The sequence below is a fragment of the Onychostruthus taczanowskii genome, unplaced genomic scaffold (assembly GCF_017590055.1).
Source record: "Onychostruthus taczanowskii isolate IOZ18803 unplaced genomic scaffold, ASM1759005v1 scaffold9, whole genome shotgun sequence".
Lineage (NCBI taxonomy): Eukaryota > Metazoa > Chordata > Aves > Passeriformes > Passeridae > Onychostruthus > Onychostruthus taczanowskii.
Genome location: NW_024506993.1, coordinates 11270111 through 11296841, shown reverse-complemented (window position 1 = coordinate 11296841; position 26731 = coordinate 11270111). Strand labels below are relative to the sequence as shown.

The following is a 26731-nucleotide window of genomic DNA, read 5'->3' as shown; positions in this document are numbered from 1 at the left end:
ACTGCCAGAGTTCTGAAGCAGCCCTCTCATCTCTGCTGCCACTCCACCTTCCAAATCCTCACATCCAGCACCCTTGCCCACAGGCATTCCAGTTTTTCTGCAGGTCAACTTCCACCTGTAGCTACCCCAGAATTTCAATTCAGAACAGTGATATTTTAAAGAGGTATGGGAAATCTGAGACGCAGAATAAACACCAGATAAAGTACTTTGCACTTATGTCTTACTGAAAAACCATATATAGAGAAAATGGGTAGTAACAGGGAAATCACAGATTCCATCAAAAAGAAAAGGGTAGTGGCATTCCTGGTTGCAGAGAAAATGTTTGGAATGGTGAACCCTTAATGCTTAGTAATGAGGAAGTAGATGAAAATAACCTAAATTTTTCAATACCATTATCTGGGAGGACTCACTTTCCATTCCTGAAGTGATGAAACACACATGAACACCACAGAATGTATCCTGTTACACAGGACATGCTACACTTCAGTTTGAGTTTCACCAAACCACACCAAACCTGTAAGCACCTAAATAGTCCCACAGGCACAGAGCAGGTTTTATCGTCAAGGTTTCACCTTTCAAACCTGGTAGTAAAAAAAGGCTAAAAAAGCATTCACTATCGAGATACATCTATTATCAAGCAGAAAACTGAAGTTCCTAATTCTTCAAACTATTAACACAATACTGAATTTTCCCTACAATCGTTTCTTAACACACAGAATTGCAGTAAATCACACTAATCAACTATTTTACTGAAGTAAAATACATAACGTGGTATAACTGGAACTAAGCAAGTTTGATGTGCTTATGTGTCTGAATTACCATCTGTAAAAATTATTTTTGCTGGGAAGGAAACTATCATCATCTCATCCCATCCATGCCTTCCTTCTCCCTGCACAGCCTACCAATAAGCAAATCTGAATAACTTATTCAGCTGTGACTAAATACTTTGAAGATCTTCATAAAAATAGCAGAAAACAATGAGAAGTCCGTGTATCAAACAACCACTCCAAATAAGTATTAAAGTTACTGAAAAACAAAGCTGGTTAAAGCTGATCTCTAAGTTTTCCCACGTCCCCTTCATGAGAAAGTTCATGCCATTCAGATTAGCTGCTGCTGGCAGAAAGGAATGTCTGACTACAAGTGACTCTTCAGTACATCCAAGAAACATCTGCCAAAGTCAACTCTGCTCTTTAGAAGATAATCAGGTGCTTACAATTACTAAAGAATAATAAGGGATTGCCAAGTACAAGACAAGAGTACAAGACCGCAGGTTTCTGGAATTAAGCACACGGCCACTCCTCCCCTGCAGCTGTGGGGCACACACTGCTGAAACAGAGCGTTTTACTGCTGCTGAAACTGACAAATAAGTAAATATTTATTATCCTCCCACAAGAAGTGCAAACAACACAACACCGTTACCACTAACGCAATTTACAAACAGCACAATTGCTCAAAAGGGGGTTAAATTCCCACATAGTGACAAATAACCCAGCCTGAACCTCAGTCTAGCCAAGAAACATTGTCCTACAAAACAACCACCAAGCTGTTATTAAAGAGAGCCTGGCAGAGGAACTGAACTTGCAGGGGATCCCCTGTTGCAACGGCCCGGGGCTGTTTACAGCTCCTGCAGCTGTGACTCCATCATCACCACCTGGCGACACTCCAGAGGAGACGGAGCAAGGTGAGCTAATTTAAAATGAGTCCTAATGCAAATCAAATTAACCTTCTGACATAGTCTACGAAGACTAAAATGAAGAGTTACCAAAATCCACAAAACTATTTCTAAGCCTAAAATTATCACGTTACAACTCTGCAGTCCTCCAAGACAACACGGGCACGTCCAGCAAGTACATCACAGCTCTCAACTACACACAACATCAAACTCTGACAGCTTTAACAGGCAAGAAAACAGCAATTTCTAGGGCTGTTCGATTCCGTTAATAAGCCTCCATACACAACAAATACAACTTCTTTTCTAGTAAGCGTAAGAAACTGAGCACACCTGACCACTCAAAAAGCACTCCAAGAACTCACATGTACGAAGTGCTTCCCTATGAGCACAGGTTTTTTTATTTGAAGAGCAACTACGAGCAAGCGTAGCAAAGTCATAGGTCCGTGAAAAACCTGTCTCGCCCCGTCCCCTGGGTTTGGGCACAGCCGGAGACGCCGGCTCCCAGCGGCCCCGCTCCCACCACGGACACGGGCGGGCGCAGCCCCAGCGGGGCCCGGAGCGCCCCGGCAGGCACGACAGCCACCGGGGCGGGCCGGGGCGGCCCCCCTGCGCCCCCCTTACCGCCGATGATGGTGCGGATGAGGGAGGCGTGCCCCGGGCAGTCCACCAGCGTGAGCTGCAGCTCGCCGGGCCCCGGGCCGAGCTGCGGCGGCAGCGCGGTGCGCAGGCAGGAGAAGCCCAGGTCCAGCGTGATGCCCCGCGCGCGGCTCTGCGGCGCCCGGTCGAAGGCGGCGGTAGAGCCGGTGGTGCTGAGCGCCCGCGCCAGCGCCGTCTTCCCGCTGTCGATGTGGCCCAGCACTCCCACATTCACGTTCAGGACGCGGGCGGCCATGGCGGCGCTGCACCCGCCCGGTCCGTCCCTACAGCGCCCCTGCGGCAACGCGGGCCCCGCCGCCGCCGTTCCGCCCGCCGGGGGCCGGTGCGCAGGGCCAGCGCCGGGCAGGGCTGCGCGGAGCCGGCGCGGTTCGTCCGCTCCGCGGCCGGGGATGAGAAGCAGCGGCCCGGCACACAGCCAGCTCACCTCTCCGCCCCTAGCAGGCACCCCTGCACGGAGAGGCAATTTCAGCAGGTTACCTCAGTGCCCATCAGCCCGGCCTGAGGGAGGGCCGGCAGCCGGTGGCCCTGGGAAGGCGGCATGGGATTTACCCTGAGCATCCGCACCTTCGCTCACAGCTCGCCCACGCTAATTAAACACTTCAGGGCTGCTTAAACACGCTGTCACATCACCCCCTCCATTCTGTCCCCAAGCAAACCCCGGTGCTGCTGGAACTGTGGTGACCACGTTTGATTTCGAAGTCACATGGACATTGCAAACCCACGTGAAGAAGCAGGTCACGTTTGGATCAGTTATTCTCCTTACACTTAATAAATTCGAGGCTTGCATAATTAATTTTCCTGTAAAGGGATATTTAAGTTAGGTAAAATGCTTCTTTAAAAATCATATCCTTAATGAATTAAGTATCCAAATTTATTAACAGTGAAGAACAGATCTCCTGGTAACCACCGCTACCACCACCAAAAGAGACAACAAGATGAACATTGGAGAAGGCTGAGGGCATTTCCGAGGCTAAGGGCGTGATTCCTTCACCGATTTAAGTCGGTTCGCTTTACAGATTACCAGGGAGATAAATGCTCTACAGGATAAAGCTTAACACGTGTGCTCGGCATTTCAACAGTGACTAAAGAGCCCAAAGTACCTCTTCAAATGATTACAGCTCTTTACAAGCCAAGAAACCACGACTGTGCCACGGACTTCCCACAGGTGTCAAAGTAGACTAGACTTGTTCTATATTCTTTTTTTTTTTTTTTTTTTTTCTTTGAGAGCAGGGCTTTTTTTTTACTTTTCTGCTCACTCCATGCAGTAATACATACTGCTCACAGTAATAACATTCACATTTTAATAACTAATGAATGAGCCAGGAGTGTGAAATGACTTGCCTAAGGCTACTGCCAACATCATGGATTTGGTTTTTAAGCTTTGACTCCAAATTGCAGGCTTTTTCCTACAAAGAAATTGGCTTTATATATCAACACTTTCAATATAAGAGTTTGGTTTAAAGCTGGATGCAAATTACTCCTCCTTCCAAAACACATGGAAGTCAAGATGACAGAATCAATGACTCAAATGAAAAAGGGGAAAAAACTGCATTTCTTCCTAGCACTCAGTGCTATTTGAGAGACAACTGTCTCCCTGAAGGAAAGACATGAACTCACAAGGAATACTGAGCTAGCCTAGCTAATCAACTTCTCTAGCAGAATAGTTCAGCCTGATGGAATCTCTGTCATGGGAGCCAAATTAAGCATAATGTCACTTTTCAGACCAAGTTCCCAGGCTTTGAATAGTTTCCTGTTAAATCATTAGGCTCATATACACTTCCTTGTGCTGAATCTGTTACATCAATATGCACTTGCAAAGGGAAGGGAAAGTTTACATCAATTCCCATAAGGCTCTAAAAAGTTAGAATCCACACAGATATCCCTGTATCATATAACCTACCCTTTAATACTTTTCTTTTAGCATTATTAGATGAGTTCAGAAGGAAGAGGGAAAAGGTCTGATTCTCAACCAGAAAAGGTATCCATAAATCCTCTAGAAATGTCTAAAATAACAGCTGTTTTTCAACAAGCATTGACAATGTAGAAAGATCTAAAACTTTCTACAAGTCTTGAGAAAGCTGGCAGTGAGGGCAAGGAGGTCCCATTTCAATACTCACAGTGTAAGAGGCACGGCAGAGCTTACCTGAGATCCATTTTGGTCTGCCAGCTTAACAAAGAGATGCATTTTCCTCAGCCAGAATTTAGAGGGATACTGGATAGAACTTAAGGGATGAAAAAATGATAATTCTTTCTGTTAAGGATAGCTAAGGAAGGAAGATAAAACTCTGCAGGAAAATGGCTTTCATTCCACTCCTCACATAACGATATTGGCCCTTCTTTTACTCCTGAGTAACCTGCAAGAAGGAGGAGTAGAAATGGAGGTTTAATTTTATCCCTTTAGACACAGAAAAGATTTGTAACTTTCTAGATAGGGAAGCAAACAGTGAAGTCCTTCCTTCTGTAGAGGTAAGAAAAAAAACCTCCATGCCTACACCTTTGTTATTACCACTGAGCTCTAGTCCTTCCTTCTGTAGAGGTAAGAAAAAAACCTCCGTGCCTACACCACTGAGCTTGTTATTACCACTGAGCTCATACCTCTGTCTCCAGGGTTTTAAAGCCTGTGGATCTGATTTTGCCACATATCACTTGAAGAAATATTAGAGTGCACATTGTACCTGTGAAATGAATAACTTCAATCACCAATATTAAAGAAGAAATACGATAAAGACAGACATAAGCACTTTTTTTCAGCATTTAGAAAGGTCCATTCTGTTAGCTTCCAAAGTTTTAAAATTAATTACAAATTTGCAAGTTAAGGTGTGGCATTCAGTAGTTCACATCACTCCTATTCCTTTGAAGAGTAGAAAAATAATCAGCTTCTTTTGCAGGGAACAAAACAAGACATGGCCACTATCCCCATCACTCCCCACCCCTACACGAAGGTCTTGGTGTTACTAAGAGGGAGAGGGGAACCCGGCAAAATGAGAGAATCCCAACTTCTCCAGATTTTTCTATATCCCTCCAAAAAATTGTAGCATTTAGCCGTTTTCCTTGTTTTCCCATAAATAAACCATTCTCCATCCCAGTTGTTCTCTCCTGTATGGAATTTCTCCCTTAAAACATGTTCACTTTAATGCTAAAGTTTATGGACTCGTGGGAGAAAGGGCAGGAAGTCAGACTTTTGGGATAGGGTAAAAATGTAAAGGTCATTCACACACACACACACATACTCTCTCTCACTCCAAAAATAATACACTATTTGACAGTTTCAGGATTCAGCATGTCCCACTGAAATTTGAAAGCTTATGTGAAACTAGGCTACGTCCTGTAACCTCAAACATTTAGTCTAGGAAAACAGCCCTCAAGTCTCCAGCTCCCAGCTCGGGTATCGCATGACGTCTGTGCCAAATAGAAGACCTCAAACCAGGGGGCAAAAGAAACCTTGGTAAAATGAGTTGGTTAAACCTGGGGAATAACAGTTCAGACTGTCAATGACATTTTTTCTGGTTAGCTGGCTAGTGAAATGTTAAATTATACTCAAAGCATCTGTAGAATGAGCTGGGCAGGATGGTTGTACAACCGACCTATGTTCCATCTGATGGCCTGGACAAAGGAGGAAGAAGACTCATGCTTTGCAATTGAAGTATTTTCTTCTCCCTCTCTAATACAGTAACTAGTTTAAAAAAATCACAGAAAATCATGTAAAAGTTGAGGTTTTATATTTCCTCGTATTGATGTATCACAACACAAGACACCGGCTATAAAATATGTATACAGTAGTTCCACTTGTACTCTGCTCTTCCTGGGGAATAAACAATTAATCCTGTGTGGTCTAAAGGCTTATTGTTTATTTTCCCTTATCTGAATATCCTCTTTTGCCCCTCTTTAACTGCAGCTTTAGGACAATCCTCAAAGAGCATATGGAATGAGTAAAACAATCAATACAATAGCAATGGCAATGGCACAGTTAAGTAATACCTGTGAGCAAATAAGAGGAGAAGCCAGCCTTACATTCATCCAGCAAACTGTTTTTTACTTTGATTTCTATTGAGGTATCCTATTCTACTATAAACACAAACCCAAATAATTTTAATCACGTTTTCTGCAGGCCAATATTCAAATTGTACTTTCATTGTGGCAGCAGATTTTATTTACTGAACAGCAATGGTCACTAGCAGACAGAACTTTTAGGTTCTAAATTCTGAGTTTGAGACATCTTATTGCTGTAGACAAGCAATTAACACTCAGTTTCTTATCCATTTTAAGCAGGAAAAATCCCTAATTAGTATTTCCAAAGTTAAAGACTCTTATACAGCATATCTGATTTTTATAGACATAGAATATTTCTATCCTTCCTCCAAGTTACAGTGATGATTAACAGCAATTCTCTATTCCTACCATCTACATTCCTGTATATTAAATTTCACCAAAAATAAATAAGCAAATATTATTAAATAGACTTTGAAATGCCATAATCTCAAAACCAGGTCTTGTTGCAACATCAAACAAGATAACATGGACCATATGGACAAGTTTCAGTCTAAGTTAACAAATTATTATGTATTTCACCCTTTTGAGAAGGAGGGTCATACCTAGCCTGAACCCCTTGATAGCAACACCACTGCCTTCAGAGCTCTTACCAGACTTGCTAATTATTCTTCCAGAACTGGCAGAAACTTGAACTCTGACCAGACTTACCCACAGCACTTGCGGCAGTTTAATGCACAGGAGAAATCAAAGTTGTATATTTGCTCTTTTACAAAGGAAAAAGTCTGCAGCTCACTACCATTAGGTGTTTGCATTCTGCGACTAATATATCCCTGAGAGGATGTAGAGAGTCTAATGACATACACACTTTTCTAATTATTTAAAGAATAGCTCATATTCGTTAGTCAAAAATTCTTAGCTGCACAGTTGTATAGCAGGATATCCTTACAAAGGTGCTCAATCACACATGTGTGCAATTATATTGTAATTACAAATTTAAACTAGAGTATGTAAATATAAACTGACAGAACAATTAACAGAAAAAGCAAGGAACAATAAGCAAAGTCTTTTCTTTGCCAAATTACATTTGTAACAAAACTAATAGACGCTCTTGAACAAAGAGGGAATGAATAGCATGTATATGTTTCATTGGGCTTTTGCAAACAGAACCATAACTCCCATCCTCCCTAAAACAGCCCTCCGAGTTTGAGCTGTCCCAGGACTGCTTTTGCAATTCTCCTGGCAGTGCACAGGAAAGCCAGGATGGCACCAGACAGCAGTCCTGCCTCATACCACATTAATCCACTGGCTTTAAACACCGCAGAAACAGCCATGGCTTTATAATCACAGAAAACTCTCTCTATGGGAAGAGTCCCCTGTCTTTTTTTGTGGGAGAGATCACAACATCTGCAAACAAAGAGAACTCACTGGAACTGCAGGCTCCCAGACCCCATCTAAAATGTCACTGTCAGTGATCTCCATATGAAGCTTTTAAAGCCTCACAGCAGTTTCCACCAAGCCCCAGTCAGGAGCTGTGACAGCCTGGAGGCTGCGGCATCACAGACCTGGGAAACACGGATGTTTCTGCGAGGCCATGCAACGACCTGCTGGGAAGCATTTACCCATTCCAATTGCTCAAAACTCATAATGAATACGTGCTGTAGGTGCAGCACATGCTTTAAATGCATACAGGGAGGCTTCCAAGATGTGGAACAGAATTTTTCTAGTGCAGTTTCACTGACCACTAGGAATAGTGAGCAGCACCGGGCAGGTGAGACAGCACCCCCGCTTTCCTTGGCAGGGGAGTTGGACTAGGTGGTCTCTACTAGTCCCTTCCAACCTTAACGATTCTGTGAATCTTTGACAGAGTTTTAGAAAACACCCTTGGAAAGCCTCAGCTTATTTTTGCGAGCTGAAGCCAGCCGAGGTTTTGATAAGGCTCAGGGCTCCCGGCGCACTGCCAGCGGCTGCGGGCGGGCAAGCGACAGGGCACCGAGGCAGGGACAGCCAGCATCCCCCAGCCCCGCAGAGGACAAACGCTGGCTCCAGCGCCACATCGGATTGCAGAAAGAAAGAAATAAAGTGCTTATGGTGCTGCAGGGCCGAGAAACCTGCGAGCAAGAACGAGCTGGTTCCGTCTCCAGCAGGGCTCCGCTCGCCTCTCCCCAAACCGCCCTCGCCGATTCAGAGAATCGCAGAACCACTTAGGTTGTAAAAGATCAGAGTCCAGCCCATGACGGGTCACCACGTTCCGAACCAGAGCCTGGCCCCGAGGGCCACGTCCAGCGTTTCCCTGAGCGCCTCCAGGGACAGCCACTGCGCCGCCTCCCTCCTTCCCGGCCCTACTCCTCCGCAGCGCCCGCGCCCACCCGGACCGCCCGCGCGCGCCGCACGCGGAAACGGGCGGGCGGACCCTAAAACCCTGAGCCCCCGCGGCTGACGGGCAGGCCCCGCGCCCAATCAGCGACGAGAGCGCCGTGGCGGGGGCCAATGGCGGGGCGGGGGCGGGGCCCGCCGGCGCGCGCTGGGAGCCCCGGTAACGCGCGGGCCGCGTGCGAGGAGCGCGGGGCGGCCGGGCCCGAGCTGCCGCTGCCCTGCCCTGCCTCGCCATGAAGATCGAGGAGGTGAAGAGCACCTCGAAGACCCAGCGCATCGCCGCCCACAGCCATGTCAAGGGGCTGGGGCTGGACGAGAGCGGCGCCGCCAAGCCGGCGGGGGCCGGGCTCGTGGGGCAGGAGAATGCGCGGGAGGTGAGCGCGGGGCCGGGCCGAACCGGGCCGCGGCGTGTGACGAGTCCCCGCAGCGAGGGAGAGCCGTGCCTGGGGCCCTCCGTGTGGCGGCTGCCCTGTGGGACGCCGTGGGCACGGTCGGGGCCGTGCTTGCTCTGCTCCCGCTTGGCGCAGGGACGGTGGCGGTCTCCCGGGTGTCGGGGTGGAAATTGGGGTGCCAGAGGCATCGGAACCGACCCAAAGTCAGCAGGTTTGATGCACACGGGGTTTGGAGCATCCGCTTCAGTGCGGGGGCCGGATAAAGTCAGAGTGCCAGGTTGGTTTGGAAGGGATCTTAAGGACAACTCCCACTGGACCAGGTTGATCGGAGCCTCATCCAGCTTGGCCATGAAAGATCTGAAGAGGATCTGCGGCTCAGGCAGCGAAGATTCATTTCTTGCTTTACTTTCAAACTTCTGTTTCTCCTTGGGACTGCGAGAGGAAAAAGGGCTCACAGATTGAGTTTGCTTTTCTGTGGTTTTTAATGTTTGTGTCAGATAAAACGATTGGGAAAGTACATTTTCCTGATCTTGTCTTTCTTTTTGTGTGCGTGAAATTGAAATCTTTACTTTTTGTGAACCTATTATTTCTAAACACTTTAAGTGACATTGAAACAAAAGATACTATAGCATACTTGTGTTAACAATATAAATATTTATTTAACTTACAGGCATGTGGGGTTATAGTGGAGCTAATCAAAAGCAAAAAAATGGCTGGCAGAGCAGTGCTGTTGGCAGGACCTCCTGGAACTGGCAAGGTATTATTTTTCTATTTTGTTACAAAATGGAGTATTTACAAATCTGTTTTAATTTGTTGTCAAAATTGTTTAGGATAGTGGTTACAAAATGTTTTCATATACCAGAATTTGTTTTCAATCAATGTATTGATGTAGTATTCTAATTGATATTTTTACTTCTGTGGTGTCATTGACACTGGCAACACCCAGTGGTGTGTTCAGCATCTTTAAGGTGAAACCACCTCTTGTAGGGTAATAAACACATAGGTAACAAGGGCTCTGAAAAAAATTTAGCAGTTACTTTTATATTAAAAGCCAGAATAGTTTTTGCTTAGTTTATTTTTTTCCCTCATGCTATTTATTTATTTTTCCCATCTGTATCATTTGTCAAGTTCAAATGCCCAGTTTTGTGTTTTCAGGGTTTTTTTAAAGTCTTTGGCCAAGGTCACCTGTGTTGGAGGAGGGTTGTTATATGTGAGAAATACATGTCAGACAGAATAGTCTTACTATTAAAGTGGTAGTTGATGTGTAGAAGGTGATACAATGAGGAAGGTTAACTTTGTGCAAAAAGAACAGTTTCTTAATTCTCTTCAAAATTAATGTCTGGGTTTTTTTTTTTCCATTTAAAGACTGCTTTGGCTTTAGCTATTGCTCAGGAACTGGGAAGCAAAGTTCCTTTTTGTCCTATGGTTGGAAGTGAGGTCTATTCCACTGAGATCAAGAAAACAGAAGTTCTGATGGAAAACTTCCGACGTGCAATTGGTAAGTTTCAGGAAAAGAAGAGTTAAGTGTTTGTGTCATACTTACTTTGCTTTTTCCCAGTCATCTAAAAAGGAAAAACTTTACAGTGGTCAAGCTGTTTTCAGAGTTTTGTATGCTTATTTTCTTCAGTGCTGGTCCTAATTTAGTGAATCTCTTTCACACTTAGTGAACTCAGGTTTTCTGTTTACAAACTGTAATTTAATGATTGTATTTTGGTTTATGCTTCACCACATTCTCTCATCTTCCACATTCACCTTTCTGTTTTGCCTGTGACTGAATAAAGCTGAAAGAAAAAATAATTTTTAGCTTCTCACGTTACTTGTAGACAGTATTTCAAGCAGAAATACTTGTAGACAGAAAAATGCTCCTCCTGTTTTTTGTTTTAGTGATTTTACCCTACTAAATAAACAGACTTAATCAGGGGCTCCCAAACAGCAGCATTAGCCTGACTTACTGTTCCAGTGAGCACAGAGAAAGTTCCATGCCAACTGAATAAACATTGTAACTGAATGTCTTCCTCAATTCCACGGTGCATTTATAACTTTGATGTAAATTGGTTTAATTTGCAGCACAGCCTCAGTGACTATCTAAAATCTCTTACACAGCTGCTGCTGACAGCTGATAAATGCAGATAGAAGTGGCCTTTGTTTGTGTGAGGATATGCTAAAGAGAGCCCAGTTGATTTTAGTCCTGAATGTATTAACAGTAATTTTCCTGTTTCAGTGCCATGTTTCCTCTTGGGCTTCATCTGGCAGCAGCAGGGTGAAGAAGTCTCTCAGTTCTTCAGTGAAACAAAAGTATTCCATTGACTTCTATAAAAAAGCGAATCTCAGTAGTTTCTGGTCTTCTGATTACCATGAAACTGGCAGGGCCTGGGGGAGGGAAGCCTCAGTAGTCTGCAGAATTTCCTTGATGTGATGAAGTTCCCTGTCAGAGGTTTGGAAACCTGAACCAGCAGGTGGAACTTATGCCATCCATGTTGTCAGTTCTAGAGATAGCAGAGATTTAACAGCCAGCTACATTGTTAGTTCCCTGCATTCCCTGAATGTCAACAGAGAGACACTTCTAAACAAATATTAGAGTTAATGAAAGATGGAACTCCTTTTATTCCTTTCTGTTGAATTCCATGTCACATGTTCATAACGCAGCCTTTATTGAAAATATTTATGGGTGAAAAAAAAAATTCTCTGAATTATTTTAATGGACTAGTAACCACCATTTCTTATAACTAAACACTTTCCAGTTGGGTTTTAATCTTGGGTAGGTTTTAGCTTCCCTGCTTGGTAAAGAAATATTTTACAAGGGTGCATTTTTAAAAAAATTGTTCTGTGCAGTGTAGTTGGGTCTGGGTGCAAGGGAAGCTTCAGCTCACACGTCCATCAGTACTTGAAAGTATTAATTTAGGTTTTATTGAGTTTTATTTGTATGTCTCTTTGGTAGCAGGTTCTGTGTACATCAGCATTGCTCATATCATGCATTTTGCTTTGAAGGGGTTTAGCCATCTGAATTTTTAAAAATTATCAGAGATGTTAACATCAAAGGTTTTACTTAATGGTTGGGCTTTTTTCCCTTGGAAACTTCAGTCTGACTGGTTTAGATCACTTTATAAGAAAGTAGGAGTTACTGAGTTTACAGATTTTTTTATTGTTGAGAGTCTTTTAATAACAGACTCAACGTAGTCTCATGGCCAAGTAGTGTTTGGCGTGCAGAAGAGAGGTTATAATATGTAACAAACCTGAAAGGACAGAGTGGGAAATGAGGAGATCAAATTGTTCTATGGATTAAAAGAAATTTAACCTGGGAGAGATTAATCCAATATAGAGCTCATTAGCTTGTGGTCAGGATGATGATAGCAGCTAATGGTAAGAGCTCAGGTGCAGTAAGAAATAACTGCTGCAGTAGCCATTTCAGGGGTGTAACTGTTCCTTGTGTTGCCAAACTGTGCCTGCCAACGGGTCGAGCAAGCCCTGTTCAGCTCCATGGAGTGCTGTTGAACCAAAGCATCAAACAGCCCACAATTGCTGCCTTGGAATTGTGTCTGATTTGGAAGGAAGAGATCTCTCTAAGAACTCTTCTGAGAATGAAGTTTGTAGTTTACACGTACATATTCATTTGAAATCAAAGGATTATCAACAGGAAGTTCAAAGCATCAATTACCTTTGTCCAGAGCATGTTTATCTGTGAATATTTTCTACAGACACCTCTCTAAGAGCCCATTAGTCTGGATTAGAGGAAGGCTTCTGAAGCAGATCCCTGGGTTTGCCCTTGCTGACTTGGCTTTGACTTGTGTTGTGGAGCAGAATGAGCACATGAACTGGATTCTTTCCAGATGAAACAGAACTGGAAGATTCATTGCCACATTTTCAGAGCAGGGTAGAGCTTGTGCTGGATGTTTAAAGCAAAAGAAAGAGGACAAGCAAACCTGGTCCAGTTTGTGGCAATAGCAGTTTCAGTGTGCAGATTCCCACATTGCTTCACACCCATTGCTCATGAGCCAGTGTGGTGCAGCCTTGTCTAGGTCAGTTTTTTAACTCAGAGGTTCAATAATTTCTATCTGGTGCTTTGGCATACCTGAAGAACGCTGAAATTAACTTCATGCACAACTTTTTATCTCATCTTAAGTAAGAGAAAGCAAACATTTCTTACCAAGAATTTGTCATGTTATTCACAGTCAGGCTGTTTCTCACATTTCAGATCCTGGTCTGAGTTTGGGCCCAGCAGAGGGAGACAGACTTGTATTTGTCAGTTCTTTATAGCCTCTATCAGCAGCTCAAAATTACTGGTGAAGTGTCTGATCTATTTCAAAGCAAAATGAAAAGTTATGGAACAAGCAAAGGTTTATAAAGTCACAATACCCTCAGACTGGGCAGGATGACTTCCTCATATCTTGTTACAGCCCATTCATTATTTTTGGTATGGCATGTGTGTCTCATAAAATACTTCATGGAGTTTCTTCAGATGTGGATTCTTTGAACTTCTGTGTAGTTAGAACATACATAATTGTAGTGGTGGTGGTGATGATAGTAGGTTTGCTTTGAAACAGTCTGCCTGTAAATGTCTTCAGCTTTATATTATTTATCAATTTAAAATAACCTAGTTAATTACAGTAAATGTGACTAGAACAGAAGATAGCCAGATGTTCTGATGATTGCTTGGCTGTCTGAAAAATAACAAAGTGAGGATGTAATTTTGAAATGGCTGTTTTGAAATAGTTTAAAATTTGTGTTGTAGCAGTTTCTGCTAAATTTTATCTAGTTCACCTTTTGCTTTCAACTGGAAAAATACTTAAAATTATATATTAACCCTTTAGTAATTTTATGATATTCAAGCACAATGCCTGTTAATCAATTTGTGTTATATTTTAAACTCAGTTGCTAAAATATGAAGTTTTTTATTAAGTCAATTTTTTCTTCAATATTTTTGTTAACTTTGCAGGGCTTTTTGATGGTCCAGAAATTGTGTAAATGTCATGTTAATGTCACTGGTTTCAGAAGATGTTCTGTGTTTCTGGCTTTAGCATAGGGAGCAAATCAAGCAAATTCCCTCTTTGTGGGAGGGAAAAGAGGCAGAGGATCCTAACATTTGCTTCAAGAACTAATAATAAAAATAGAAGAAAGTAATTTCTAAAAATTTAATAAACTTCTTAGCCAGTCAGAACTTGGGCTGAGCTTTCATTCTGATGCACAGGATGAATATTCTCACTTAATATTAAAGAAGAGAACAATAATTCATCTTTCTGTCTTTACAAGTAAAACATTACCATGAAATGTAATGCACCCTAACAATATATTACATTTTGTTGACAGTAAAGCAGCAGACTCATAAGTGTATACTGAAGCTATTTAAAACAATTTCTTGCAGGGTTGAGGATTAAAGAGACCAAGGAAGTTTATGAAGGAGAAGTCACAGAACTGACTCCCTGTGAGACTGAGAATCCTATGGGGGGATATGGCAAAACCATCAGCCACGTCATTATAGGACTCAAAACTGCAAAGGGAACCAAACAGTTGAAGGTATGTGTGGTAGTCTCAGAGATTTCCTTAAATATTTTGGGTTTGCTTCTATTTTTAGCACTTCTTATTTCCATTTTAAGCTCTTGATCCCTGTCTCTGTCAAGTGGGGCTGCCAGGAGGCCGTTTCTTTGGCTAGACAACTTTATCCTGACTGTTTATCTGCTTTATGTAGAATATTTAGATATTGGTCTTGTGTCCTGCTAATTTAAATAGGAGATAAACCCATCATCACTTGGTTAGCAGCTGCTATTTCTCTGTTTGGCAGCGCTCACCTGTATGTCTTCAAGGAGTTAAAAAATGAGTTTTAATACAAAGAGATCCTGATGCAATTTTGTAAATGACAAGTACCACAAAAAATGGGCTGAGTTTGCAATCTGAGCTTCATTCTGTCTCAGTCTGTGATACACTCTGACCCTGGCTATAAATTAATATTCATGGTAATAAACATACGAGAAAGGCCTTGTTTGGTTTTGTTTTCGTGATTGTCTGGAAGCAAATTTTTGAGGATGGCTTGGGAAATATTGCCTGTTTAAATATAAATTATTCTTTCTGTCACATCTTTTCTTTGTACATGGGGTGTCATGCTCTAGTGAATATTTGATAGAGAACTGGAAATTGAGCTGGTGTGTTGCCAGCTCAGGCCCACTTTCCTTTTGTTTTCTTGTCTCCATTCAATTTCCCTGTCAGACTTGGAGAGAACTAAAAGCTGTCTCTGTTGTTAAGTATCATCTTTCATTTGTTCACGCTGAAAACAAGGAAATGAAGAGCAAAAGTGAATAAACATGTACCAGGAGAAACAAAGGCATCTAATATATTCCACACCCACTCTCCCTCACAGAGCTCCACAGAGGATAAGGACTCGAGAAATCAAGGAACATTGATTCATATATTCAATACTATAGCCAGATTTTTTATAAAAGTTTTCCTAGAAAGCTAGAGAACTACTGTTTCTTAGGTATAAATACATTGTCACGTTACTCAGATCTATGTTTTGTAGCTGGTACCATTATGTTTCTGGCACTGTCACTTCGTTTTGGATAGCAGATATTTTGTAAGACAGCAAGTTCTGTGCATCTTCCAGTTTTATTTGCTATCCCTACTCCACATGTTACAGCTTCATAAAGTCCTAGAGGTATTGTCAGGGTGAGTTGCAGTTTAATTCCATCTGATGGGAGTGAGCTTCAAAGTGAATTTCTTTACCTTGATTACCATAACAATATGGAGCTGTTTTGATCAACTGTGCTGTTTCCTTGCCTCCAGCTGGACCCGAGCATTTTTGAGAGCTTGCAGAAGGAGCGAGTGGAAACTGGTGATGTTATTTATATTGAAGCAAACAGTGGAGCTGTCAAGGTAAAACAAAAGTTATATACTTTTATGCAGGTGCATGTTTTTTGCAGGCCTTTCTCTGCCTTTGTCAGGAGGTTCTCTGATTTATTAACCTTAACTGACATGATATGGTTACATGAAAATTTTAAGAAGAGCCCAGTGCTTTTCTTATCGGGAGAGAAAAGTCTCTTTTACACCCAAAGGATCTGGAGATCTGGTTCACAATTAAGGTCATCTGGCAAGGAAGCTATCACTGATGCTGTCTGGATGAGTTTTCTGTAAGATCAAGGCATCTCTAAGGGAAGAGGGGAAGAACCAAACAACTTTAGTCATTTTCAGGCTGACATGTGCAGCGTATTTAATCTTTCTTTTATCGCTCTGATATTTTCTCCAAAAGATATATACATGTAGAAGGGAATACTGCATTAGTTAGCATTCTTTTCATATCTGATTTAGAAAGTGTATAGTGATACTTGCTGTTTAATGGATGAGCATAATATTTTCTATCATAATAAATCACCCACCTACAAAGGAGGTTCTCCCAATCTCTGGTTAATCTGCTGGATTTGTCCTTTAGCAAGAATTGCGCACGGTAGAAGAAGGGGAGAGAGGAGTAGAATATTGTTGCCACTGAAAATATCAGGTGTTTCTCAACAGAGTTTTTGAGCTTTGATCAGCAGATAGGGTGTGCCTGTTGCTAAGCAGGGAGTGGGATGTCTGAATTGTCAGCTGAAGCTTTTCAGAGCTGGAATTGTGAACTAACCATGTTATCAAATTCTTGTCACTCAAGGTTTTGGCACTGAAATTAATTCTATACCTGGGTTTCTCTTTTTTGTTCCTCAGAGGCAAGGCAGGTGTGATATCTATGCTACAGAATTTGACCTTGAAGCTGAAGAGTATGTTCCCTTGCCAAAAGGTGATGTGCACAAGAAAAAGGAAATTATTCAGGATGTCACCCTGCATGACTTGGATGTGGCCAATGCTCGACCTCAGGTATCTGACTTCACAGATGAAGTCTTTACAGAAAAAAATATTTGAAATAGATGTGATGTTACCAGAATAATTGAGATGTAGGAAGTTGAGCTAACTCACCCTCAAAGATTCCACTGTAGGAAAAGCAGTAGCTGTTACACCTGGAAGGCCAGTCTGGCTCTCCTCAGGGAGGTCATGCTGCGGCTGGCTGCCTCAGGCCTGCCCTGGAGGTCAAAGAGGTTAAAGCAGCTGCTTCCTTAGAATTCATGCACCTGGTCACAGAATACTGGTCAGCATAACACTCCTAGCACTACAGAGGACAGTCTGGGAGTTGTAGAACAGCTTCCACACAGGTATTTGGGATCCACCACTTTCACAGTTAATGCAAAATCTAGACCCTGCTCTTTTCCTCCACCGCTGTGCCCCATCACTTGCAGGAAAAGAGCATTGTGGGCTGTTTCTCTGACCAGAAAAAGATTATTGCTTTCTCTCTGGAAGGAAAGCTGCCTACAGGTGTGAGGTAGCAGCAGCCAGACCTGCATAATTTCATTTAATGGAAGTTTTGAATGCAGATTAATATATTCTGCTCTGTTTATGTTTTATAACCACGAAATGGAAACTGCAAGGACTGTGATAAAAGGTGTCTTAAGTATTTTTGACTGTTGTGGATTCTGTTGATGTTCTTACTTATTTCAGAAATGTTTCATAGCCACTTGTTAAACTTCTTTGTGAATTTCAGTAGGGCTCTGCATGTATTGCAGCAAAAGAAACCCCAGAAAATAGAAGAATTACTCCTTGCCATGTCCTAACATAAATCCACTCTTGAGGGAATTCTATCTGTGTCAAAACCAGAAGTCACTAACAACTTTAAAGGCTGGAATCCCTACAGTAAAACAATACAACTCTTTAACTTACTTGATTTCAAAATAATTTGCAAAATAAATTATTTTATAAAAATAACAGTATTAAAAAGTTACAAAATTTAGAATCATTCTTCCTGTGTTGACAGGCTGAACACCTACTGTCCATGCAGGCAATCCAAGTCTCTGTGTTCCCTGACAATTTCATTCCTTCAGAGTTCCTCTGTGACAGTTTTTTCAAGACAGGATATCTCATTTTGATTTTTTATGCTCTCCAAATGAGCAAAGATGAGGGGGTAGCTAGGTGATTATGTTTAGAATACTCCTGTGGTGAGGTGACCTAAACTTTGACAGATTATCAAAGACTGCTGCTGTAAAGTATTAAGTTAGCTCTAAGAAACAAACTTTTTAACCAGTTCCTGATCTATAAAATTCCCAAGGTGTGTGCTTACTACATAACCTCAAAGCTGATCTATCACTTTCTTTTCCTAGGGAGGACAAGACATCCTTTCTATGATGGGACAGTTGATGAAACCTAAGAAAACTGAAATTACTGGTATGAAACCTATATGGCATTTTGAGATTATGTGTTTTCCAGTTAAAAAAAGATTAAAAATAGAGTTAATATATTTAAATTAATGCATACATAATACATAATGCATACATAATATTCATAAATGCTCAGATTTCCAAAAGCCCTGATGCAGTTGCTAGAATTGCAATGTCTGGAGACAGTGTGAGTTACTGGTTTGTTTATGTAGTGGTAAAATGTATCCAGTGCTCTGCAGCCATCTGCCTGGGGAGAGGTCAGAGTGCCAGTGCCCATCCTGCAGCATTCCTGCCACAGTGTGAGGTTCAGGCTTTCAGCAAAGAGCCAAACTGAATACAGCAGTAATGCACAAATTCTAGAAAATGATGTAGCAATCATATTGAATTTTGGTGGAGAATAAGAATGGCACCTCTATAACAGCTGTCTAAGGACATGATACTGCACATGCACTGCTGCTCTTCTCACCTGCAGCTCTTTGGAGAAAACAGTATCTACAGACAAATTGATCTCCTTTTTGCTTTGAAAGAAATGATGCTTCACTAAGTTACTATCTAAATTTAAATCAAAATCTGTTTGAATACCTAACTGAATGGTCGTTTTTTCAAGTATGTTGTCTGTCCCAGAGGTTGCTTTGCTTATTCTAATACCAGATACATTGATGTAACATCTGGCATAGCTTTGAGAGCAGTAGGTTCACAGAAACTTATATAGCTTTTTTTTTCTTTTTTGTTTAAAACATCTTTGCTGGAATAGAGTAGCAAGATTTCATTTTTTCAGTGATGTTCTTTCCAGTCATGCTTGGAAACTTCAGTAAGTTTTCTGTTTAAAATGAGATTTGACTTGACTTCTCCACCCCTACCAAACTCCATCAACTTAAAACAATCAAATAGTAAGTTTTCTGTTTAAAATGAGATTTGACTTGACTTCTCCACCCCTACCAAACTCCACCAACTTAATCAAAGTTTCATGTGTGAATATTTCAGTTAGAAATACTTTGTTGCACAGATATCTCCCCAACATAATATTAAATGTCACAAAATTTTAGTGTCACAGGTATTTTCCTTCTGGCAGTAAGATACCAAACCATGGAAAAGTTCAAGGAGAATTTTCCTTGCTACAAGCCTTATCCTCTGACCTATACTTCACTAGCAGAACAACCAACAGTTTCTTTTTTTTCTCAGACAAACTTCGAGGAGAGATAAATAAGGTGGTGAACAAATACATTGATCAAGGCATTGCAGAGCTGGTGCCAGGTGTGCTCTTTGTGGATGAGGTTCACATGCTGGATATTGAGTGTTTCACATACCTGCACCGAGCACTGGAATCTTCTATTTCCCCCATTGTCATCTTTGCTTCCAACCGAGGAAACTGCATTATCAGGTATGATGTCTAAACTTGGATTTGCCAGTTTGCATTGTTCCAAAAACCTTGAAATTAGCTGTGTCAGTAGAGTTACAATCCTAGAAGGCTTTTGTCTCTGACACTGACACCTGTGATAATCCTCTGCATGAGTTGCAAGCTGTATTGGTGCTCAAGAACTGCTCATGAGCTTCATGATGGGACAAGCCTTTACCACCAGACTTACTGAAATTCCTCCTTTCCTCTAACAGTTTCTGAATTGTTTCACTTCTGGGTGATCTGTGACAGTTACCATTGTCATTGTATAGCTCAATACATCTGTTACCTGCACATTAGGGGCATCAAAAGCACCAGAGCTACAAACCTCTAATACCATTGTTTCCTGCTTCTGGATTATTTTGCTGCTCGCAATCCTAGTTCCATCAGACTTCAGCTTCTTGTTCATACTGGTAAAGTGTGTCACAGTTCAGCCTCTCCCTTTTCCTGCTCTGTTGGTCTGGTGTTTTGTGATTCTTCAGTCTTTGACAACCAACTTGTTTTTCATTTCCACTTCACTTTGATATTTTGCACCCACAAAATGCATTCTTTGCATGTTCAGTAAAAGTTCTCTCCTCTGATTTCAGAGTCTTCTGTAAGTTCTACTACTAGTTTGTGGTCTAGGTCTAATTATGTCTAAACAAGCTGTCATTAGCAATGATTGCTATACTTTGGATTGATTTAATTCAGCTGCATAATCAGGTTTTCATTTCCCTTATAGTGGCTCATCTGGTATTAATCTTTCTCTGTTTGCATTGCTTAGAAGTGAGAATGATAAGCCCTTCAAAAATGCTTAAGGTGGACATTACTGCACTCTCTTTGCAAAGATATAAAAAAACTGTCTTGTAAAAGTAAAGGAAGTAGAGGTCTGTCAGCATGGATTCACTGTAGATCTTGTTATGAAAAATCTGTGATTTAAGAAAGGAAATTTTCCATATAATAGTGACATCTAATACTGGAGAACCATGGCCAGAGCTGCAGCTGCCTAAATACTAGCACTGAACTTAAAAGTGTAATTCTTTATGAGTATTTCACTGTTTTTACTGCAATCTGTGTAATTCTCCTGAATTAAATCTGGGTATCTTTCAACTTCACAGTAAATGACAGTGGTCTTGGGAAACCAGGAGTGCATGTGTCTGCAGGCTGTGCTGTTGAGTGTTGTATGTCAAACAAATAAAATGGTTGGGGATCTAGATCCTGCCCTATCCTTCATAGAGAGACCTAAACCTCTCAGTTTGCTGGATTGCAGGCATGGAATGTAAATCACCAAAGTATTCACTGGAGGGACTGGGGAGAGAATGGCTTGCTCAGCAGCAGGGGATGTTGTCCAAATGGATAATAGCATATAATTTCTGCTGATATTGCTAAACAACTTAGTACAAATGATTTGTTCCTTGCTGGAGGATACCTTGGAACATTAGATAAGGCTGTATTGTGAGATACAGTACAAGAAAGCACCTCTCACTATATTTGAGAGGCATGTTTAAGAGCTCCAGCAATAGTGTTTGCTTCCCTGGGGCTGTCTGGAATGAACCTTAGACCAGAATGTTTCCTGTCTCTGACCCAGGGGATGTGTGTCTCTGTGGACACACAACAGTTGTAAACTAGTATAGTCACTCTTTACTGATTTTAACCAAATCAATGTACTGAACTCACAGTAGTGTCTGATTTCTTTCTGTTTGGTTTCTCCTCCAGAGGCACAGAGGATATTGTGTCTCCTCATGGAATACCATTGGACCTGCTGGATCGAGTCATGATTATCAGAACCATGCTCTATACACCCCAAGAAATGAAGCAGGTATGCACAAGATTTTAAAGAGCTTGTTACAAGTCCACAGAGTTGTTCACAGCTTCTGCCTATTCTGTTATTGTAGAGATGTTTGACTCTCTGGCCACCAGGACTTGTGCTAGAAAGCTTCCTGCTTGTTAAAAGCCTGCTCCTCTAGGAGTCAATACAGTGAGCTGGTTAAAGCTGTGCACACAGCTTCTCTGACTCCCAGCCACTGAGGAGTTACTAAGCACATCTGGAGCTGAAAGTGGCACCTCACTTGCAGCAAGGGATGAACTGTTAGCTGAAGCAATCTGTTGCACAAATGTGCTTTCCATAGTTTGCAGATTTCAGCAGGTAGTGCTTTTTCAGTTGTGCAAGATGAAGTGTCACATCATGGGATCTTTAGTCCCAGACCTCAGGCTTTTCCCTCACATGAGACATGAGAGGATTGAGGAATATGACCTTATGTGCTGCATTTTTGCCTTTGTGCCCTGTACTGTAGCTTTAACCTACTGGGGCTGTCAACTGAAATGGGGAGAATTTATATGCTCCTAGTTAAGTTTGGAAATGTAAGCACAGAAAGTGTTGCAGAGATATCCTTCCAAATGCCTGGAAGTTTTCCTGTGGGCCCATCACAATGTATTGTGTATTGATTATAATGCTTGGTGCCATTATGATGCATTGTGTCAAAGATCCCTTCTCATTAGGCTCTCAGTGCTGGGAAGTGACACAGTGCAGAAGACATTAGGGTTTACCATGTCAATTCTTTGTATTATTTAAGAGATAGTGTCAGTGGAAGAGAGTGTTATGCCAGATAATGGTCTCCTGCTGCTGGAAAAGTGCCAAGGTGATGCGGATGCATTTATGGAACAGAGGCAAAGCTTCATTTCACTTGGTGTGAGGAGCTTTTCATTGATGATGTCCTGAGCTGTTCTCAGGATGATTTTTTTTTGTACCTAAAGGACACTTTGAAGCATTGTGGTGTAGATTGCAGTAGAAGCAGCCCAGTGATTTAACAATACAATTAGGTTTAGTCTACAAAACAAATTTTCATGTGTGACTTTTATCAACCTGGGGGTATTAAAGGCTGTCTGGATTTCCCTGTAGTGTAAGTGATTTCTGTGTAGTTAGTGCTGTATTACCATGCAGGTAAGACACTTTCTGAATACTGATGTTCAGAATTCTGAACTGGGTAAGTGCTGTCATTTCCACCCTCCCCAGGGCCGAAGGAAAGGAAGTGTTCACAGTAGCATTTCCTAAAGGTAAAAACTGAGTTCAAAAACTCAGCCCCATTAATCATGTTCCCATAGTCAGATAATCTCATCTTCCCATAAATTATGGCTTTTGAATGGCAACTTCTCATGGAAGAAGAGGAGGAGCTATTACACTTAACTTTGGCTTCTAACTAAGTACAGTTGGTGTGGGGGTAAAAACAAGGCATAAGTAAGTTAGTTCTCTATTTTTACTCTCATTTGTCTTTCATATTAGGAGGAAGTTTCTGCTGCTGATGTTTCTGTGTGAGACTCTTTGCCTTTACAACAGATTCCTTTATCAGCACAGAATCTGGTCATGTATCTACTGAAAGTTTGTTCATAACCAGTTCAAAATATTTATTCTGTGTGTGGATAAAGTAGAAATCCCATTTCTACACAAGACACACAGTAACCTTAGTACAGCTAGAATAGGGGAAAAATTCACTTTTATGCTTATTCTAGTCAGGTGGTGGTGTTATCAAACTTTTTTGCATATGTGCCTTAGATATTAAAGGTTATAAGTGAGATGTTTTGTTCCTAATGTATTTCACATGATAAATGCTTGTTTTCCTATTCCATAGTAAATGCATATGTAAACAAGAAGTGGATTAATGGCTTGGGCCCTGGTCCTTTGGTAATGTTCTACCAGGTTACTAGATAAAAAGTTATTCTAAAAAACAGCGTTGAAGATGTGACATTCAAAACCTTGTTTGTAGCAGAAGAGCAAAGTAGCAATGTTTGAATGAAGGGAAGGGATGTCTAGGTGATCTACAGGTAAAAAAATCTTCAACCTGAAATTGCAATTGGCAGCAGCATTGCCAATATTCAGTGCACATATCTTAGCACCAACTTTTTGCCATTTCAAGCCCCTCTCTTACTCTGCTCCCTCAGTGCATTTTTATGGCTTTAATTTAAACGAGTGCTTCTTGATATCTTGTTTACAAAGCTGCCAAAGTGAAAAATACCTGTATTATATGAGGCTTGCAGTTCCAGAGTTATCTCTGCACTACAACACAACATCATTATCCAGTCTGCCCCTTATCACTCAGCTGGTAATACAGACTACAGAGAGACTTGTGCCACTTTTGTTACAGCTTTATATGCTCAGGCTTATTGGTGATATCTTCCTCTCCAACTTTGTAAAGATCTTCAAACTGGTACAAGCCTGAGACTGTTCTTGAAAGATTAGATTCTTCTTAGTGATTTTTTTTTCTTGAAGGAATAGGTGAATCATAGAAAGTAACTTTTTGATTTATTTTACTATCTTCTTGTCAATTGAATAAAAAATGTGTTGTAAGCCGCTAAGGAAAGGGTGCAGATTTCTGGAGGGCTTTTTGGAGGGCTCTGCTGTACAGCACCAGTGATAGACTGCAGAATTCAGTAACTGGTGTGGCTATCCAGAAGCCTCCAGCTGCCACTAATTTCTAACATACATTTTCTATTTTCTTATATAAAAGTTCTCATATTCTGCTCCTTATTAGTAGATAGGCTTTGCTAAGTGTGCAGAGTTACCATGAAGGGTTAGCAGTCCAGATGTGTTACTTTACTTCCTTGTGTGATAACAGTTCTTTTAACATTATATTTGTCTGTTCAAAGACTTAGAATTCTACAAATTCTGGTTTAGTGATAAGTTACACCAGGGTAACTCTCCCCACCATCTTGTTTTGTAGCATGTCTCACGTCTAAGCTGACAGTTTACAGATACTAAGTTATTTAGCCTGTTAATTGTTTGGGCACTTACATCACTTTTCCCAACAGATCACAAAACTTCGTGCTCAGACAGAAGGGATTAATATCAGTGAAGAAGCTCTAAACCACTTAGGGGAAATTGGTACCAAGACAACCCTAAGGTAAGTTGGGCACAGTTTTCTGTTCGGCATGACTGGGTCTAAAGCCACTGTAGGATAGCTCACTGTTGGAAGCAGACAAACCTGTCCTTTACAATGTCATGGTCTGGTAACAATCATTAAAAAGAGAGTGATGATGCTCCTGTTTCCTTCTTTAAAGAATGAATGAGCTGGAGTGCTTGCTGACTTTCTCATACTGCTGGTAGAGCTCTGTTTCCTAGCAAATGTCCCAGCTCTGTGTATCATCAGTTCCCTGGGATGCACTGAATTGTAATTACTCATCTGCCTCTGTTTGATCACAGGTATGCTGTGCAGTTGCTGACCCCAGCTAACCTGCTTGCCAAGATTAATGGGAAAGACAGCATTGAGAAAGAGCATATTGAAGAAATAAATGAACTTTTCTATGATGCTAAATCCTCAGCAAAAATCTTGGCTGATCAACAGGAGAAGTACATGAAATGAAAAGCTTATCACGTTCCATGCTTTGAAGTAGCTTTAACCCTTAGCCAGGGCTGGCGTAGGTATTGAATGAGAAATGTTAATGGTTTGTCTCTTTTGGGACTGAAGAATATTTAAATGTTGGACTGCTTTGTCAGGCCGGAATTAACTATTGAGTGTTCCTATTCCATTACCAACAATAAGATGCTCCATGGTTTGTGTGTAACATCTTAGTCTCCCTTTTATCAGTATATGTGACATTAGTAGCTCTTGGCCCATCAGTTTTGTCTTTAGGTTTTGTTACAGAAGAGCTCCAACTGAAGCTCATGCTTAAGAACAGTCTATTTTCTTTATGAATCCTGTTTTAAAGTAGTTTCCTTTTACAGATTATAACATTTTGGTTTTGAATCAAAGTTTGTCTGAAGTGCTTTATAATAAAACATGTCAGGAATATTGGAAGTGTGTGTGTGTTCACTTTGGGCGTTGACCTAAGAAACAGTCAAAATAAATTGGCATTAACAAAACCAAATATGAGTGAAATGGATCTGCAACACAAAAATAGATTGCAGCAAAGGGAAAGATTGATTGGGACCTTATAAAAGTGTTTACTTCTTTGTAGGATTTGGGTTTTATTTTCTGAAGACTTCCTTGGAGAATGCAGAAGTACCTAAGAGTTATGTTAGCCCCATTTAAAGCCTTTCCCCCAGAGAAACTTAAATTTTACTTGAATTTTCCTAAAGCGGATTAAAAAAAATTGTTTCCATCATGATTAGCTATTTTTTGCACTATCCCCACTTTCTTGATCACTCAGAATCAGGAAAAGTTTTCAAGCTAAAACCCCTCTCTGCATGGTTTGGATGAACTTCAGCTTAGTCTCATGTTCACAGTTGTGTGAAGCATGGATACCTGATTGCTTTGCAGCACTTCAAGGTTAAATGATTAATGATTTAGATCCCTGCAACACTAACATACAAATCTCTGTAACCACGTAAATGGATGTATTGGAGCAAAAATGGAGAAGCCTTATCAAGTGACTAAACTCACATTCCTTATTAGACCCCTTAGGGATTTAAAACTCTCTGTGCACTACTTCAATAAGCATTTATTGGGGTAGGGTGGAAAAAATAGTAACTTATCACAGGAGGGAAGGTTTAAATGTCCTTTTTAGCATATGTAAAGTGGACATTGAAGAAGATGACTTTTCAATTAACTCATCAAAATTTTAATCTGTGTTACTGAATGAGACACTGCCTCACAAATACCAAACATACACAGCCTTCCATGAGTCCTTCACAGGAAGTCAGTGGTTCCTCATGTGGGGATAATCCCAGTAGTGGCAAATTAGGCACACTTTGGGGTTTTTGTTTTTTGGGGTTTTTTTTTGTGGATTTTTTTTTGTTGTTTTGTTCTTAAAGGTGAAATATACCTCTGTTAGTCATTTTGCTTTCCTAAGAGGTTTTCTTCTGAGACTTTGTGGTAGTTAAAAGAAGCTAAAATGATCACAAAGCTATAGCATGCACATTTGTATAAAATAATTTACACAGGTTAATTGATACACACCAAATGTAACAAAGCTCCCTTGTTAAATCAGGGAATTCTGCCTTCTAAAACACGCAGGAGCTCAGTCATCATCTCCTTGGGGAAGGAGTCCAGCTGCTAAAAATCTCTGTCCTCACCCCTTTGTGCTCTAGAGGCTTGTCTCTTCCTTGTGCTGAAGTGCTGTT

The 26731-nt window shown here is 41.2% G+C and overlaps 2 protein-coding genes across 2 annotated transcripts in view; one reads left to right on the top strand and one right to left on the bottom strand.

Moving 5' to 3' along the window:
- The window catches only part of EEFSEC (eukaryotic elongation factor, selenocysteine-tRNA specific), a 129365-nt gene extending 126786 nt beyond the window's left edge, over positions 1-2579 (bottom strand). Inside the window, exon 1 of the mRNA XM_041425582.1 lies at positions 2294-2579. Within this exon, the coding sequence (XP_041281516.1) occupies positions 2294-2564 (271 nt within the window). The 5' untranslated portion in view covers positions 2565-2579. The remainder of the gene's footprint in view (positions 1-2293) is intronic.
- A 6237-nt stretch (positions 2580-8816) lies between these two features.
- On the top strand, positions 8817-25460 carry RUVBL1 (RuvB like AAA ATPase 1). The gene is made up of 11 exons (XM_041426001.1): positions 8817-9066; positions 9755-9841; positions 10450-10582; positions 14444-14595; positions 15856-15945; positions 16765-16914; positions 18246-18309; positions 19485-19683; positions 21394-21496; positions 24481-24572; positions 24872-25460. The coding sequence occupies exons 1-11, from the start codon at positions 8926-8928 to the stop codon at positions 25029-25031; spliced, it is 1371 nt and encodes a 456-aa protein (XP_041281935.1). The 5' UTR covers positions 8817-8925; the 3' UTR covers positions 25032-25460.
- Positions 25461-26731: the final 1271 nt, after the last annotated feature.